Genomic DNA, 16,279 nt, shown 5'->3' with positions numbered 1-16,279 from the left:
ACTTTGACATGCAGTGACGTCATCAAACACTGGATGACATGCGTTTCTCGGAAGCCGATTCTCATTGTGAAGTTCTTAGAAGAGATAAAAAACGTAATACAAAGTTGTGATTTTTTTCTGTACCATTTTCCCTGAAAATGGAATGATATTGTTTTTATGTTTTTCAAATTTGTTAAATAAAATAAGAAAATAAAAAAGAAAGTCCACCTCTTCACCAGGTTTTAACAACGTTGAGCTGGCAGTTTCATAACCATGCTGTGCATCGGACGAGGCCATGTTTAGGGGATAGGTAATGTAGATAACATTGGGTGCGGTACACAGTGAGTGAGTTCGAGGATAACAGTATACCAGAAACAGCAGGTTACCTGACGCCAGAAATGGGGAATCGAACCCGGACCTTGACGTGACGAGAGAACGCGTTCACCACCAAGGTAACCAGTGTCCTTGTGTGAAATAAGCTTTTCGTTCCATTTGTGTAAATTCCATTTTTTGTCGTTTAGCAAATTGTCATATAACAGGATACAATATTATATTAGCGGAATAATTTAATACATCAGCAGTACATAGAAGTTATCTGATCAATTGTTTCTGATGACAGTTTTTGTAAAACACGCGTCGATGAACGCCACATCTTGGTTTGGTATTCTTTTATCGCTTCAAATATCCTTCCCTTTTTTGTTCTTAACGTTGAACGTCGTGGTCAGAAGCAGACCTGCAGATGAACCAAGATGCAATCAAGGTTATATCTCATTGAAAAAAATCAATTAAACTATTAATAAAATATAGCTAATAATGTATGTTAGTAGCGGTCTGCAATTTATCGAGCAACTATCCACACACATTCTGTTAGTAAAACCATAAATAGTTATTTGAACGATCGCTGCTATACTGAAACTATGGGGGAAAATGAGAATCTAGTAAGACGAAAACACACCATACAATTATTCTGTTTCAGCGTGGAACTCTAGGTATGAAACATAATTCATTGTATTTTTGTATTTTACTTCTGGAACTCATGGTGTCATAATGATGTTTGATCACATTCTAACGGTCCTACTTACTCAGGAAGGTGAAGCCGGTGATCATGCTGAACAGACCAAACCAGCCAATCTGTGTCTTGAGCTGAGACGCGAAGATGGCCCCAAGTGGCGCTGTTACTACCTGAACAGCACACAAATATGTTTATTGACATGCTCAAAGAGTTCCATGCATACGTACTGAAAATATAACATCATTTGAACTTCGAAATGCGATTGGTCTAGTCCCTTTAAAGAGCATACGATTCCGTTCCACCGGATGCACCGATCACAAACACATGCAAAGAGAAGGTAATTGTTCACCTGGAAAACACGGGAACACGTGGCACCCGCAAAACCAGCGAATTGCATTGGACATATATTGTTTGATAGACATTACTTTGAAGTTGACGGATGACAAAGTAGACACAATTTATGCATAACATAACATTTACAGTATTAAAGAAGTTGTTATCAATAAATTGTGTCTACTTTGGAATAGAGAGAGAGTCAGTTCCTGACAACGGATGCTGATGTAAAACGTAATAAAGTTTCGATGTATTACAACATCGTTACAACTGACCACACAGGTACACTCACGTATGACTGACACGACGATAGAGCTGATGATGATGCTGACGAGAAGAAAAAGGAGAGAGAGAGAGAGAGAGAGAGAGAGAGAGAGAGAGAGAGAGAGAGAGAGAGAGAGGGAAGGAGAGTTACGAGTAGGGGCGGTTCAGGAAATAATTTCACCGATTTCACCGAGTGGTCTAACCTGTTCTTAAAATGCCACTGCAACTCACTATGCTATCTTTCACCTGTATTGTTTGTGATTTTGCAAACCATATTCAGCAGCTGTCAACCGGGAGTGCAGAATGACCAACATACAAGCATTTATAAAGTGTACAAGCTTAGTAAATATATTGCAGTTATGAGATTATTAGTAAATATGACTTCTGTCAGTGTAATGCAGGATATTTACCGTCCAATAACACTCGCGTGATATTTTAATGAATTGGCTGACGAAATACTATATTCATCTGCATCAATGCCACATTGGTTTTCAAGGTAATGGAAATGATTCAGAGAAGAAAAATAGACCACTCAGTTGTTTATGTCAGGCTATCGGTTCCCGTGGCCTGACAAGGTCGACATTATAACTCGTTTGAACTTCATCTCTATTCTTTCACAAAGCAACATCAGTATTCGGAATCAGCATCAGTATCGTCATATTCTGCCAACATCTCAGGCTGGATACACCCTATTAACAGCATGTTAAGCTGGCTTCTGATATTCGCTTGAGTGATGGTAACATTCAACCTGACATAACTCTTAGAACATGGGTTATTTTATGTTTATCCTTGTTCTTATGGTATCACGTTAAACAGACGTGCTTGCAGTAGGTTTGCTAGTGCCACATGGTATTTCAATTAAATTGGTACCCTTTTGTAAAGGGATTTGTCGCTTGTATTTACGTCAATCGCATTGCGCAGTCATGAGTGTACAATGGCGAAATACACAAAACAGTATCTTTCGGTTTGAAGGTCGCTATGAGATGCCTTCGGATAATATTGACTTGATTTTGCATTTTCATATCATTTCGTCACTGTAGCGAATAAACGTTTGATTTTATGGTTTATCTTGGACTGCGTACCTGTGACGTAAATGCCAGGCCGTAGTTGATAGCATAGTGCGTCTGGCCAAACGATTTAGCCACAGCGACGGAAAACAAGGCGAAGTTCCCCGCCAGGGTCCCGTACAGAAGACACACGTAGATGAAGAACAGGGGCTTCCCTCCCAGTCTCGTGGCGTTGAAGGTGATCATCAGGGAGCAGAAAGAGGTACACAGACACAGCATGGCTATCTGGGGAATGTTATGTTACCAAGTAAGAAATATACATCTTAGAAAATAGATAAATCATGTTTGTGTGGGGATTATAGTGCTACCATTTAAGTGATATACACGTCTTAGGAATAAAAACGACAAAATCCTTTCTATGATGATTAGATGATCATGTGAGTGTATTGTGCCCTACCAGTTGCACGCGTCACAAACACATGCAAAGTCAAGTAAATTATTCTAAAGTTGTGAAATGTAGACACAGAAGACTGGAACTTCTGGAATATTGCTCGACATAAAGAGAAAGTTGATCCTTGAAATAGTCATCCCTCCTTTCAGGCAGTCTTGTAGATAACTCCTGAAGTATCATCCCACTTATGATGTCATCATACGAGTTGTGATTGATAAGTTCTGAGCCTAAAGAATTTACAAAAATGTGTTTTTCAACTTTATCCCATTCCACATTGATACACCTTTGCCAATGATGCGGAAGTAATTCTTTTGGCTGCCGAAAAAGGTTCTCCACTGCTGCTATGACGTTTCCGTTCGAGTCGAAATGGGTTCCTGCTAGAACTTTCTTCACGCCGGGGAACAGATGGAAGTCTGCAGGAGCCAGAGTGGGGGCGGAGGAAGTTCAAAGACTCACTCTTTGTTGGTTGTTGCTATGGCAGTGACTTATCCTGTGAACAAGCTCATTGTCCCAAGGGAAGAGCACACCTGTTCTCAGCTTCTCACGTGTCTTAGTTTTAATTCCATCCAGTAATTGTCTCAAATGTACATCATATTATGCTCTATTCATTGTCCGGCCTTTCGGAAAACCGTCAACCCTGGACATGGAGGCCTTTACCTGGCCAGCTGATGGGACCGTTATTGCCTCCTGAGTGGTGGTCATGATGTCAAATGCTTCCACTGGTTTGATTGTTATTTTGGACAGGTTTCATCCGTAGTCACAAACCGTTGTAAGAACCTTTCTGGGCCAGCTTGAAATAGCCAGATTATAAAGAGACACGTTGTGCATGGAGCGATATTATTCAGGTGTCAGAATCTTTGGAATCCAATGAGCTGATAATTCTGTCATTGCCTATGTGTCTATGATAATGGAATGGGCGCTCTTCTGGGGAATGTGTACTGAACTAACAACATGATTCGCAGTCATTCCGTGTAGGTCATCGCCATATTGTGGTTTCAACGAATCATTTCTGGTGTTGCTGACCGGACAGGCCATCCAGGTCGGGGATCGCCTTCAAGGCTCTCCCTGCCACGCTTAAACTCCTGCCCACCTCTTTACAGTGGCATGGGGAGGGTATCATTCTCCAGTGTTGTACTCATACCTTCATTAATGGCGTTTGTTGTTGAACCCTTTTTTTCCAAGCACTTGGTCAATGCACATTACTCAAGTTTGTCATTTTTCAAAATTCAATACCGACTTGTCACAGCAAACAATTTGTAGATATACCTCTGAGACATGATGTCGACAAAAACATTTTCACTTTTACGCAATATGTAGGGTTCCGAACTTATTTTTCAACCATCGTACGTGAGCCGGTCTATGTCAAGCGGAGATGCTTTAAGGTTTTACCAGAATGTGTTCCCCACACATATGCATCGTTGCTGTCTGGGCACTATATATATATTAAAACTTATACGCGTAATCTGCACGTCTTAGAACATATAAGTAACACGTCTATTTGAGGAATATATTGTTATCACTTAAATATTCCACAGACTATGAAACATAGACACATAAGAGTCTATCACTCACACATGATCGTCACTTACTTTAAATGAAAACCGGTCTGCTATAAAGCCCCAGAACATCCGTCCTGAGAAGTTGAATACAGCAGCGAAGGCGCCAGTGACAGCCAAGAACACGTCATTGTCGATGAATGTCTGCCCATAGTCCTGGGAAACAATGAACGTCTTTTGTAAAGGAAAGCCAATACATAAATGCAATAATACAGACAAATACTGCCATCCATTGCAAATTTCCAGAAACGCTTATCACACTATATGCATTTACCTTGTATAGAGACGACAGTAACACGACTCCTTGTCCATTTAGTAGGAAACACAGCCAAATGGTGTAGAACGCCCGATTCCGTAACACTTGCAGCGGGGACAGGTCATCGGCTTGTCTGCTTCTGAGATAAGTTGAGCATTATGTTAATATATACAAGACCTAAGACACTACACAGGTCATTCGTAGGACATTGACACATTACTTGAAAAGGCAAACTGTTGTACAGTAAAGTCAATTGAGCTTACCCAATATCAGTCATTGTAACGTTTGACGTACATACTGGCTTAAACACTCTTTTTGAAATGTTACATCAGTGCAGAGGGTGCATGATTAGCGAGGAGAAAACAATTGTAACTTTATTTTAAATATGTTAAACAATTACAGTCTTACAATACAGATACAAGCATACAGCACTGATCATTGTTGAAAATTTGATTGACTATCCAAGCACTTTTTATTGCGTTTATGCTTCAATAGTTATTTTCATTATTTATTTATTTATTTATCTATATATTTATCTACTTATTTATCTATTTATTTATTTACGCGGATTCATACTTTGAGAACTGTGGTTTTTGCCTTCATAAATGGGAATGATCGTTTAGTCAAACGTCCTCCACTAGTCCATATGTTACTTTTTAAAGATTTTTCGGAGGCCTTGAATGTTGTAAGCCTGATCAACCAACAAGGCAATTATATAGCAATGCTAATGTGGTCACCACGTGACATAACGATTCCTCAGTTTCCTCGGAAGAAGAAAATCAGGAACATGCAACATCTTGTATTCCAAATATTCATTATACCCCCGTTTACGAAGTAAATCGGCGGTAGCCTGCAACCTCGGGGTATCGCGGTGCTTGTCATGTACGCTAAACGGAACAAAATGCACTCACTAACCTTTATGTTTATTCGTGTTCTCTGTATCAGATGTCATTCATGTTATCAAACAATGCATATTTTACTGATAAAAGTTCATTATTTACATTAGTAGCTCCGAGTAAAAGCCGGGCCTCGCGCTCAGTTTGACAAGGGAGAGAACATCGTATCGCGGTACAGAGAAAAGTTGTGTATGGAGGTCCGAATTGGACAAAAAGAGGACATAATTCTACCAACCACTTGGTATGATCATGCCAGACATCAGTGATTTGTCGAGACAAGTGCAAAGACAGCACAAGTAACATTCTAAATGTGTTATCAGCAATAGGTATTCAATGCATATTTACGGAAAAGTAAAAGAAAAATATTTTTATCAAGTCAAGTCAACATCAAAATATCAGAAATGATATTTTAAGATTGTTTAAAAAAAATTGGATGACAATAATTTGTCACAAAATGGAAAAATGTTAAAAGTCAACAATAAATATATAAAAAACACTCCTAGTATGCCCAAAGTATGTATTTATCTTTTGGTTACTAGTGAAGAACGTATTTCTAAGTTTGGCATTATGGCCCTTATGATATCCCAATAGATTCTGGGCACAGAGCGGGAAAAAATGTGCGGACTACGTAACTTCCGTTACCTCATTAGTCGCCATGAATATGCAGATGATCTAGTTCAGGTCGATAGAGAAAGTTTACTTGGGGAACTGCTGGTTATATCGTTTGCCATTGATAGATGGGGGTAAGGCAATATTACAACAGATGCCAGAAATATGTATCAACGGATTAATAACTCCTTACTTACAGCAGACGGAACATTCCGAGGAAATTGAAATTGTTTACGAAGTGAGCACTTCCTGGTTACTGATTTGCATTATAAGAGGCGTGTCCCGCGTGAACTATCGGAAATCACAAATGCCGCGATACGATGAATGCCGCGGTACCATGGGGTCCGAGTATATATAGCGTTCCGTTCGTCCGTCCTTCCGTCCGTCCTTCCGACCGAGCTTTTGGAAACATTAGAAACGTAAACTTTTAGGGTGGGTGTTTTGTACGGCCCATAACTTTTTAACCATGCACCCTAGCTTCACAAAGCGTTCTACACACATTAGCCACAATGAGTACTTGTGCCTTTTGCTAGTTTGAAGATTCTGATTTTTTTTATTTTTGCCGTTTCCATGGAAACATTAGAAACTTTAACTTTTAGGGTGGGTGTTTTGTACAGCCCATAACTTTTTAACCATGCACCCTAGCTTCACCAAACTTGCTACACACATTAACCACAATGAGTACTTGTGCCTTTTGCTAGTTTGAAGATTCTATTTACTATTTACTATTTGTTGTTGACCAGCGGGGATAACGGGGGTATGTGAGCTTTGCTCACTTCTTTCTTGTTAATTTAGTGTGATTATGGCAATAACCTGTGAGGAATGTATACCTACAAATCACTTTCACTAGAGTCCTGGACATGGTCGCTGCTGTTGGTACTGTCCGACACGCCCTCGGTAGTGGTTTTATTCGTTGTTTGTTCCTCACTGTCACTGCCCAAGGCAAAGTCTACAGTAGGTTCTTTTTCTGTAGTAAACTAAGAAAGTATCAACTCAGTTGAAAGTTTAACAAATAAACATAAAAATCAAGAAAAGTTACCGGTGTGTTTACGTCAGTGCATCTGACAGTCAAGCCGATCAGTCGTCAGCGTCATCTCTACTAGTCTCACGTGTCTGTCAACGTAAAGATGCGCCAGCCAAATGGACGCGAAAAATAGATTTTTTTTTATTTGTTTCAGTTACTAAATACATACGTAACTCTCAATCCTGTCTTTAAAACCACAATGCCATTTAGACCCTACAACCCATCATTTTCAAAATGCTTATGACGATGTATTTTGAGAGAAATCCAAATGGTTCTCAAGATAATGTCAAAGTAGATCTCGAATTGGGAGCGAAAGGTGACTAACGAGATAGAGGACGAGCATGAACATGTCCGCCAGTAACACGATATTTCTGAGTAATAATGTTTTGGGTATGGATTTCAGGACGAAATGTTAAACGTAACCGACAACAGTGGGGAAAACAAACTTACAAACGAACTGCAACATGGGAAGTCATATATCATTATCCAACCGACTCCTCCTCAGGACCACTTCGTGGGTTCACCAAACATTTGAAACAAACAGCCCCAAAACCATTACAACTCACTTCTAAACAATGATTCTACCATGAATTAGGAAATTACTGGATTCTGATTGGTCAAGCAGAGGATATTAAATCCCCTCTGATATTAAATTATCGCTAGGCATATTTACATAATTATATGTACAATGATAGGTTACAAAATGCAAAGTTGCGGTTACTGCAATATTCAAAGGATGTATGGCAATACATTTTGGGCAAGAAAAACAGGATAGAAATCTACAAAGAGAATGAAAGTTTTTGAGAACAGAGAGCTTTAAATTTGGCGCTTTTCTATATACGACTTTGACGTCATATCTTTTGCGTCACAGTTAGCGACATGACGTCATAATGGTGGCGTGCGGTGTAGAACGAAAACTTTGCAAAGCTTGCATAGTTATTTTAGGTGTGCCCGCCTCATGTTAGTTAGTCATATGTTCGAGTGAGATTTGTGTGAGGTATAATATATACATAAATTCGAGGAACCATACAAGGTATTTCACGCCAAAATGTTGTAGATGACTTGGTGATTGTAATCATCTCAGTTATCGGTACATAGGAAATGTCCAAAGTGAAGGTCAGCAACCATCAATAACGCGTATGTCCCCCGTTGGAATCGATAGCGGCCTGACATCTCCTGCCCATGGAAGAGACGAATATGCGAATCACGTTGCACATCCTGGGGACTGGTAGCCCACTCGGCCTGCAACGCAAAAGCCAACTACTGCATCGTCTGGGGTTGTGTTTGACGTTTGATCTATCGGGTTCAAAATCCGGAGAGCCGGGCTCTTGTGATTCGTGCTGTATGTGGTCGAGCGTTGTCCTGATTCCAAGCATTCAAAAACCCTGCACTTTAATACCGTTCATAGTGTTGGTGCACGTGCACTGCATGCAGCTCCATGACCCTTTTGTTAATGCACTGGGTGCGTTTTTTACGAATCGTACGTGTTTCCCGACTAATGGCCTTGTTGTGATCATTTTGATCCGGAAAATTTGTCACCAACACTATATCACATTAAACCTTTTCATTTTGTACCTCTTGGTCCGCTAAGTTTGCTTTTGTGGCCAAAAATATCCTTCCCGCGTTTCTTTTTTTTGATGAGTATATTATGGTGTAAACAAACTGTCTGAGCATATACAGCGCCATATATGTTTTAAGGTTGTTGTCGGTGAAACCGTAATTCACATTGACCACCCACTCAAAACACTGGACTCAACCCATGCAGCTTTTGCTTGCACCAAAGAGTGTGCGTTTTAGTTAGTAATAGTAGAATGGAGATAAACATACAGTGTTTTCAATGTAGAGGTAAGTTACCCGTAGATTTAACTGCACTAAACTAAACATTTAGCGTGGTTAAATATACAGGTAACCTAGCTCTACATTGAAAACACAGTATGTTTATTTCGTAAATATGTTAAATCATTTCTGTTACTGTGAAGACGTGCAATGTCCCCCGTACCCCTAAAGGCGTGGATCGTTACTCACAATATCGACGAATGGATTGTAGGATCCAGTTTCCATGTTAAAAGCCACGGTAGTATATATAGCTCGAATATTGCTGAGTGCGGCGTTAAGAAACAAACTTGTAACAAAGTTGTGTTACCGCCAACACATACCTCCGGCGACAGGGGCTCTCGCATGGCGGCCACGCCCACGATTTGCATGACAACGTATACCCCGCCGGTCAGCACGAACACCCACGGCACCCTGTCCAGGAGCTCAGGTTGCGTGAAGTATCTGCAACCATGGATACATAAACCGCTGATTGGAGGAACGTTTACAAGAGAACCCTGTCTCCATCACATGTTGGAAAAAATCACTGACAGCAACTGAAGCAAGTTTCATATTATTAGATGGTCAAATACCAGAAGTAACGAAAGCCCCGACAGATACCTGAAACTTTACATAAAACATGCATCATGATCCGTTAGGAAGCACATTGCAACTAGGGTAGAGGAAGGACATTAAACAAGGCCTGTAAAAACATATGCAACTAGGCAATATGATGCTTATGCAACTAAGTTATATGAGGCTCCTTCAAAAAGGCTATTGGAAGTAGACATGTAATTAGGCAATAAGAAGATCACACAACGAGGCTATCGAGAACACATGCAGCAATGTCATAGAATGTCGAATAGGAAGAGTAAGTACACGTTTAAAGTATATCCTACTGATATTGTACTCACTTTTCTCCATTGACCTTCAAATCAGGTGACAGATTGCCTGGGTTGATGAAAGCCGTTTGGACCAGGTTAAAGATGAACGCTCCTCCCCCGAACCCCGCCACCACTAGGCCACCTGCCATGCCTTTTCGTTCCGGGAACCACTTTACAAAGAACAATATCAAGAACGGTGAGTATGAGAAAGTTAGTATGATCAGAAATAGTGAGTGAGTGAGTGAGTTAATGATTTACGTCACATCGGCAATATTTCAGCCATATCGTGACGAGAAATTAAACATTTTTTAATACGTATATTTTTGCTAAATTAAAACCTGTCATCGATGGACAGTAAAACCACCAGAATATCACAGATTAATATGTAAAACTAGTCAACAGCTATAAACAAATATCACTATAAATTACGGCACAATATAAAAAAGGCTATAGAACGCCAGCAGCTGAAGGTAGATCACCATGCTAGGGTCCATAGGGGCTTACTGTACTTTTGCTACCTGCATGGACCCTAGCCGGATTTACATAATTCCCCTCTGCTGTTTGATCAGAAATAATGTATCCCGGCATCTTCAGCAACCTGTAATAGAAATAATAATCCACACCTGGGAACACAGGACAGTGGTTCAAATCACGACCTTCCACCAACGTTGTCTTCCCCATGTAGACATTGATTACTTCGTCGTCATATTCAGATGTCTGGTCCAACTCGATTAGTTATAGAAAATCGTCATATTAAAACAAACAAATTAAACAACAAAAATGATATTCAAACGAATTAAGATAGTTCTATAATAAGATAAAAATAGTTTTTCAACTCCTCTGTTGGAGAAACACTGTTAAAAAAACATACAGCTGTATTGAACATTGTGAAATAACATCACATGCGTTGGGATTATTTTGGATATATGCAAATCATTCGAATGGGGGTGTCGGAAGCACTATGCTACTGTACACAACGTCTACTCTTCTCCCAGACGAAACATCTACTCCTGCAAGACACAACTATCACATACACATTTTCGTGAAACTCCAGTGGTTGCCATATTTTATTTGAATTTGTCCGTGAGCAGTAATGTGCCCAAGAGAGAGAGAGATTGCACGGACTTTCATGGTGCAGTATCACAAGCATTGTGACATCATAGAGATCACAAAGAATCAAACATTAAGATGAAGTATCACCACAAGATTCATGGGCGCGTGTACTTACGACATTGAAGTTCATTATACATAAGAACGTATGAATCACATAGCTATGATGGATTGACTCAATGAATAAATCGTCTCTCGGGGCTCACCTCAGCTACACGCAGTTTGATATTATGAAGCAAAATTTTCCGTTGAATGCAGATGTTTCTTTCTTAGTGATGTTACTGTTGATGCCGTCCATGATCGCATCATCAGGTACGAATGTTGTATTCACACGCCACCCTACGTCTTTTTTCAGCTTACATTTGATACAATATGATATATAAAGGAGTGCTAAATACATCATTACACTCGTCACCGTTAGATGCCGGTTTTATTATTTTATCACTCCTCGATTTCGCTCGTTAACTACCTTTTAAAAAACAATACAGATGATTCAGTACAAGTCAAAGGCCAACATACATGATACATGTGACAAAAAGATGCAACAGCACACACGCTGGAAGAGACTCATACATGTATATTGTTTTACTGTCGTTGTACAAAGACGGCATCTTATAGGCACTCGTTTAGTCATCTATAGAAATATAACATGTACAGTGGCAGGGTAATGAAGCACCGGAAGTAGCTACTGGAAAGAACGACAAATCTGTCTTTTGTTTAATTGGGAGACGCTACTTATGAGGGTCTAATAAATGTGCGATCGGGTTAAAACACCCGCTTATGGTTAATGTCGAGAGATGTGGCCAACAATCAGTAGCGGATCCTGCGACCTCAGGGGGCAACTCGAATCCAAGATGTTGTTTAAAGCTCCAGTAAAGAATTATAGGAACTTTTATGAGGTTCCGTTACATAAGAAATGGTTTCATAGTGCTGAAGCAACAAAATACATACACTCTTCTCTACATACAAAAGGGTGGGATCTCCGTACAAAGTTACCTTCATTGCGCATGACAAGGGGAGTGAGTAGGCAACGCCCGCCCCAAGACCAACCATGAGACCATACGTCAAGATGACTCCGATGTACGAATGCTGTATTGTGAAGTACGTGAAGGTTACGCCAGAGCTGTGTGCAAAAAAAACATACTTATTTTTTTAAATGTTTTACGTGTCTGAACATGAAGTTATCTCGGTGGATACTTCGGATGGACGGTGACAGTGTATGTACGGTATGATAACGGTTAGTTTGAGATATTGTCTTTGCACATACTAACAGTTTGCCATTTGTGATACAATGCTGATGAAAACATACTGAGTCCTTCAAGTCAAATCTAATTTCTAGAAAATCCCTGGAGAAGTGCCGGTTGTCATGCCTTACTCAAACTTCGACCTCAACTCAGTGTTCCTACTTTTGTCATAGTGGCAGATTTTGAATACATTATCAGGAAAATCAGTAGCTGTAGGCCCTAACCCTGAGTCTTTTCACACACCTGTCAATCAAAAGCATTAACCACCTGGATTCTGTTGTGAAATCATTTTCAGATCATACTTAGTACAAACCTGCTATTATCTACAGAGGGCCTGATGTTTCAGCAAATTTAATTGCCTGTGTGATAAAACTGGGAATAGATATAGATTCTTCATTTCTGTTATGTTCCACAACCTTCGAGGGTATGATATTTACTTGATGATGAAAAAAATAAATCAGACAGTCAAAAAGTGAAAATAGATGTTTGGCCAGTAAGATGTAGAAATATATATATCCTTCTCTACTGGCAACTTGAGGTTAAGTTTTTTAATGCTTCACTGGATAATGGTACAAATTCATCACAGAGTCACAGATCAAATCGATTCAGAAATACTGCTTAGCTGAAACCCTAGATTTACTTCAATACCCGGAAACGAAAGGAAGCAAGAAATGAAACGAACAGACCCTTTTTCTACCAGCAAACAACTTTGTGTTTAGCCTTTTCATGGTGAATTACATGCAAATGTAGTGTTGTTCAATTATACTACACCATACAGAAAATGCTGCTGAATACCCATATCTGAAGCATTACAAAAATATGTCTGATCTAGTGACTGTTCACCTAAAGAATGCAACTTTATTTCTGAATCAACTAGTGTATGCAGGATTCTCCATCCATCACATTTTCACTGCCACTTTACAAAAGAAAACTATGGACAACTACTAAGGTAGTGACAGCAGATTCCTATGCTGACATGGAGACTCGTGTCACAAGTAGCTATGATCCCTCCATTCCCGTATTTCAAAAGCCAATACCTTGGCAAAATGAAAGATGAAAGATGAATTTATTGGCCTGAGGCCCGAAATAAATTTCGTTTCCTAGAGGGTAAGAGACTGCCAAGGGAGTTTCTAAAATAAAAAAAAACAACTCAGGCATTCTAAGTAGAATCATTTAACATGAAAGGATTTCAGTGAGTGAACCTTCAAAACTTCAGCATAGCTGTTAATAATTTTGTCTCAGTCCTTTCAACAATAAAGGGTATGTTCTCGATGATGAGATTTATACTCTGTCTCATGGCTACTATGAAATCTAAAACATATCTATCTACAACAATGTACATCCAATGTTATAACCACTTCGTGCCAATAATTTTAATGAACTCATGCGCTTGTACGACTAAATGATTGTTATGTTTCCAGTTTCCAGTGTCGTTTATGTATGATAACACTACAGATCAGCTAGAATTTGAACTCATTTCATATGTTGACAGAAACATCATGTTTATGTATGAATACTTTATATAATACAATATTTGATTAAATTTGAAACCATTTGTGAACGTTTGTCTTGTAGTGCCATGGAGGCTACTCAAGATATATTTGACCTGACACTCAGTCAATGAAAATGAAGGCATAAAAAATGAAATTAGTAAGTTCCCTCCACCATATATATGATACTATATAGGATTGGGCAATATCCTGATTGAACCTTACAGTAACATGTTACAATATACAGAATAGTATTCAGAGTCCGTCTCTTGGTCATAATGATCCTCATTGGCTGGACCACTGACATAGTCTCCAATCTCAGACATGAGATAATATGTCTTTGACACCTTTGAATGGGCTTCATACACACTTTAATCTCAGTTGACAGAACATCGGGGCTCATATTGGGATCTATCGCTTTTGCATTATCCTGAATATGTCTGAACAGCGATCCACAGCTAAATTATAACCAATTGATCAAGGAATGTTCACCCCAACACATTTGCACTTTCTTCTTGATCCATCTAACACTTAGACCATGGTCTTCTTAGTATTCTTAGCCAGTATACATATATGACAGTGATTCAGAGTATGTTCCTACATATAATCCAATCGGATCAGTTCTCAGTCTCTGTCGGGGGCACGGGCGGCCCAGTCGTCTAAGGCGCAATTATTCGCTGTGCAGAGTTGCGTCTCTCGGGCATGCCAGGAACCTATGATTATGGGTTCGAAACCCGGTTCGCCCAGATTATGTTTCTAGGTTTGTCAGCACCATACCCGTGCTCGTGGGTTTCAATGATCAATAGCACTTTGATTTTTGCGGAAACCACATTGAATATTTGTTAGTAGACTATTGGGTTCTAGGAACTAAAATAATCTATTATTTACCATTCACTCCATGGTTTTACAGACACAACTGGTTACAGATATAGGACGGTAATTTGAGGGATCTGTTTGATCCGGACCAGGCGTTGTGATAGGGACCACAATGGTATCATGCCACGAAGGAGGAAAGTTCCCTGACGTCCATATTTGGTCAAATATATCTAACAGTGTTTCGATACATGATTTAGGCAGATGTTTCAGCACCAGCCGCTGTATCAGGAGCTTGCCGTAGGGCATTTTGTAGCTCATGGAAGGAAAACACTTCATTATAGTCTTCCCCATTATCAGAGTTAAAATTAACATTTTTCTTTTCCTGTTGTTTCTGATATTTAATGAATTCATGGACATAATTGGATGATGACGAATGTTTTGCCAATGTTGCACCAAGTTTTATTGGCAGTGTCTGATTTATGAGTTGATAACTCATCACCTTCCTCAAGATAATGAACAGAGAACTTTGATCCTTTGCCTCTATTTTTTGTATCATGTTCCACACCCCGGACATAGGAGTACGGGCATTTAATTTGGAGACATAGTTCCTCCAAGATTGTCGTTTGTTTTGTTTATAAGACTGCCTTGCTTTTGTATTTGTAATTTTTACTTGATCTAAATTATGAACTGTAGGATGTGGGCGGAAGTACTTTTCCGTTTGCATTCGTTAGTAAACCACTGTTTGCGAATATGAGAATTTGCAGAAGACTTAGGAATTGTTTGATGGGCTATTTCATTGAGCTGATCTGAAAACATTTGAATCGGATTTTCAATATTTTGAAAATGATGACAGATCAAGTGCTGAATAGGTGTTCGAATCATCATTACAGATATATAAATTATTATCAGAAAGTTGCTTTGTCCCATGGGTGTGTGGGGTGGGGTGGGGTGGGGTGGTGGTTGGTAGGGGGTTTGAATGATGACAGTTATACTGCCTAATATCACATTTGTCTGTACTTTTAAGGTATGTTTCCTGAAGACATAAATCAGACGGTTTAAAATTCCGTATTAATAATTGAACATCATTAAAATTAGTCCTTAGTCCTCTGCAATTCCATTGGAGTATAGAAGGTGAATAAATCATGGTGGCTCAATAGGAGATCTCTCACGGGAACGTGAGGAGGAAGAACTCCTATCAGAATGCATTGACGATGGAAATACTTCCATATCCAGAGTTGTGGATTGGCACCTCTGAAAGATCGGGATTCCTGGGTGATTAGTTTCTTTGTGATTTTTTTCCTTTCCTTTTTGTTCATATGGACAGATTCAGTTGCAGGCTTTTCAAGGGCTAATTCAGGAGGAGTGTGACTTCTCTGCCTGAGATGTTGAAGGTGGTGTCAACTCTGTCTGACACAAGACAGACGTAGATTGAGCTGGCTTAGAGACAACAGCAGAATAATTAAGTGCTAATTATCCCCCGCCACGAAGTGGAAGGGGGATTTATTGTGAGCAAGGATCCACCTCGTTGGGGTATGG

General features: G+C 39.6%; 1 protein-coding gene across 3 annotated transcripts in view; it reads right to left on the bottom strand.

The window, feature by feature from the left end:
• Positions 1-527: 527 nt before the first annotated feature.
• LOC124149977 (uncharacterized MFS-type transporter YhjX-like) overlaps positions 528-16,279 on the bottom strand; it is a 20,450-nt gene continuing 4,698 nt past the window's right edge. For 2 of the 3 annotated variants that reach the window (XM_046521847.2, XM_048391128.1), the window contains 9 exons: positions 12,190-12,316; positions 10,114-10,253; positions 9,544-9,664; positions 7,198-7,340; positions 4,877-4,997; positions 4,636-4,758; positions 2,671-2,880; positions 1,062-1,161; positions 528-712 (listed from right to left, as the gene is read on the bottom strand). In XM_046521847.2, coding sequence (XP_046377803.2) covers positions 657-712; positions 1,062-1,161; positions 2,671-2,880; positions 4,636-4,758; positions 4,877-4,997; positions 7,198-7,340; positions 9,544-9,664; positions 10,114-10,253; positions 12,190-12,316 — 1,141 coding nt within the window. In that variant the 3' untranslated portion in view covers positions 528-656. The remainder of the gene's footprint in view (positions 713-1,061; positions 1,162-2,670; positions 2,881-4,635; positions 4,759-4,876; positions 4,998-7,197; positions 7,341-9,543; positions 9,665-10,113; positions 10,254-12,189; positions 12,317-16,279) is intronic. The other variant, XM_046521848.2, reaches the window with a different exon arrangement.

This window comes from Haliotis rufescens, unplaced genomic scaffold (assembly GCF_023055435.1).
Source record: "Haliotis rufescens isolate VD_foot unplaced genomic scaffold, xgHalRufe1.0.p SCAF_9, whole genome shotgun sequence".
Taxonomy (NCBI): domain Eukaryota; kingdom Metazoa; phylum Mollusca; class Gastropoda; order Lepetellida; family Haliotidae; genus Haliotis; species Haliotis rufescens.
Note: the sequence above shows the minus strand (reverse complement) of the source record. Positions and strands in the feature narration are given on the sequence as shown.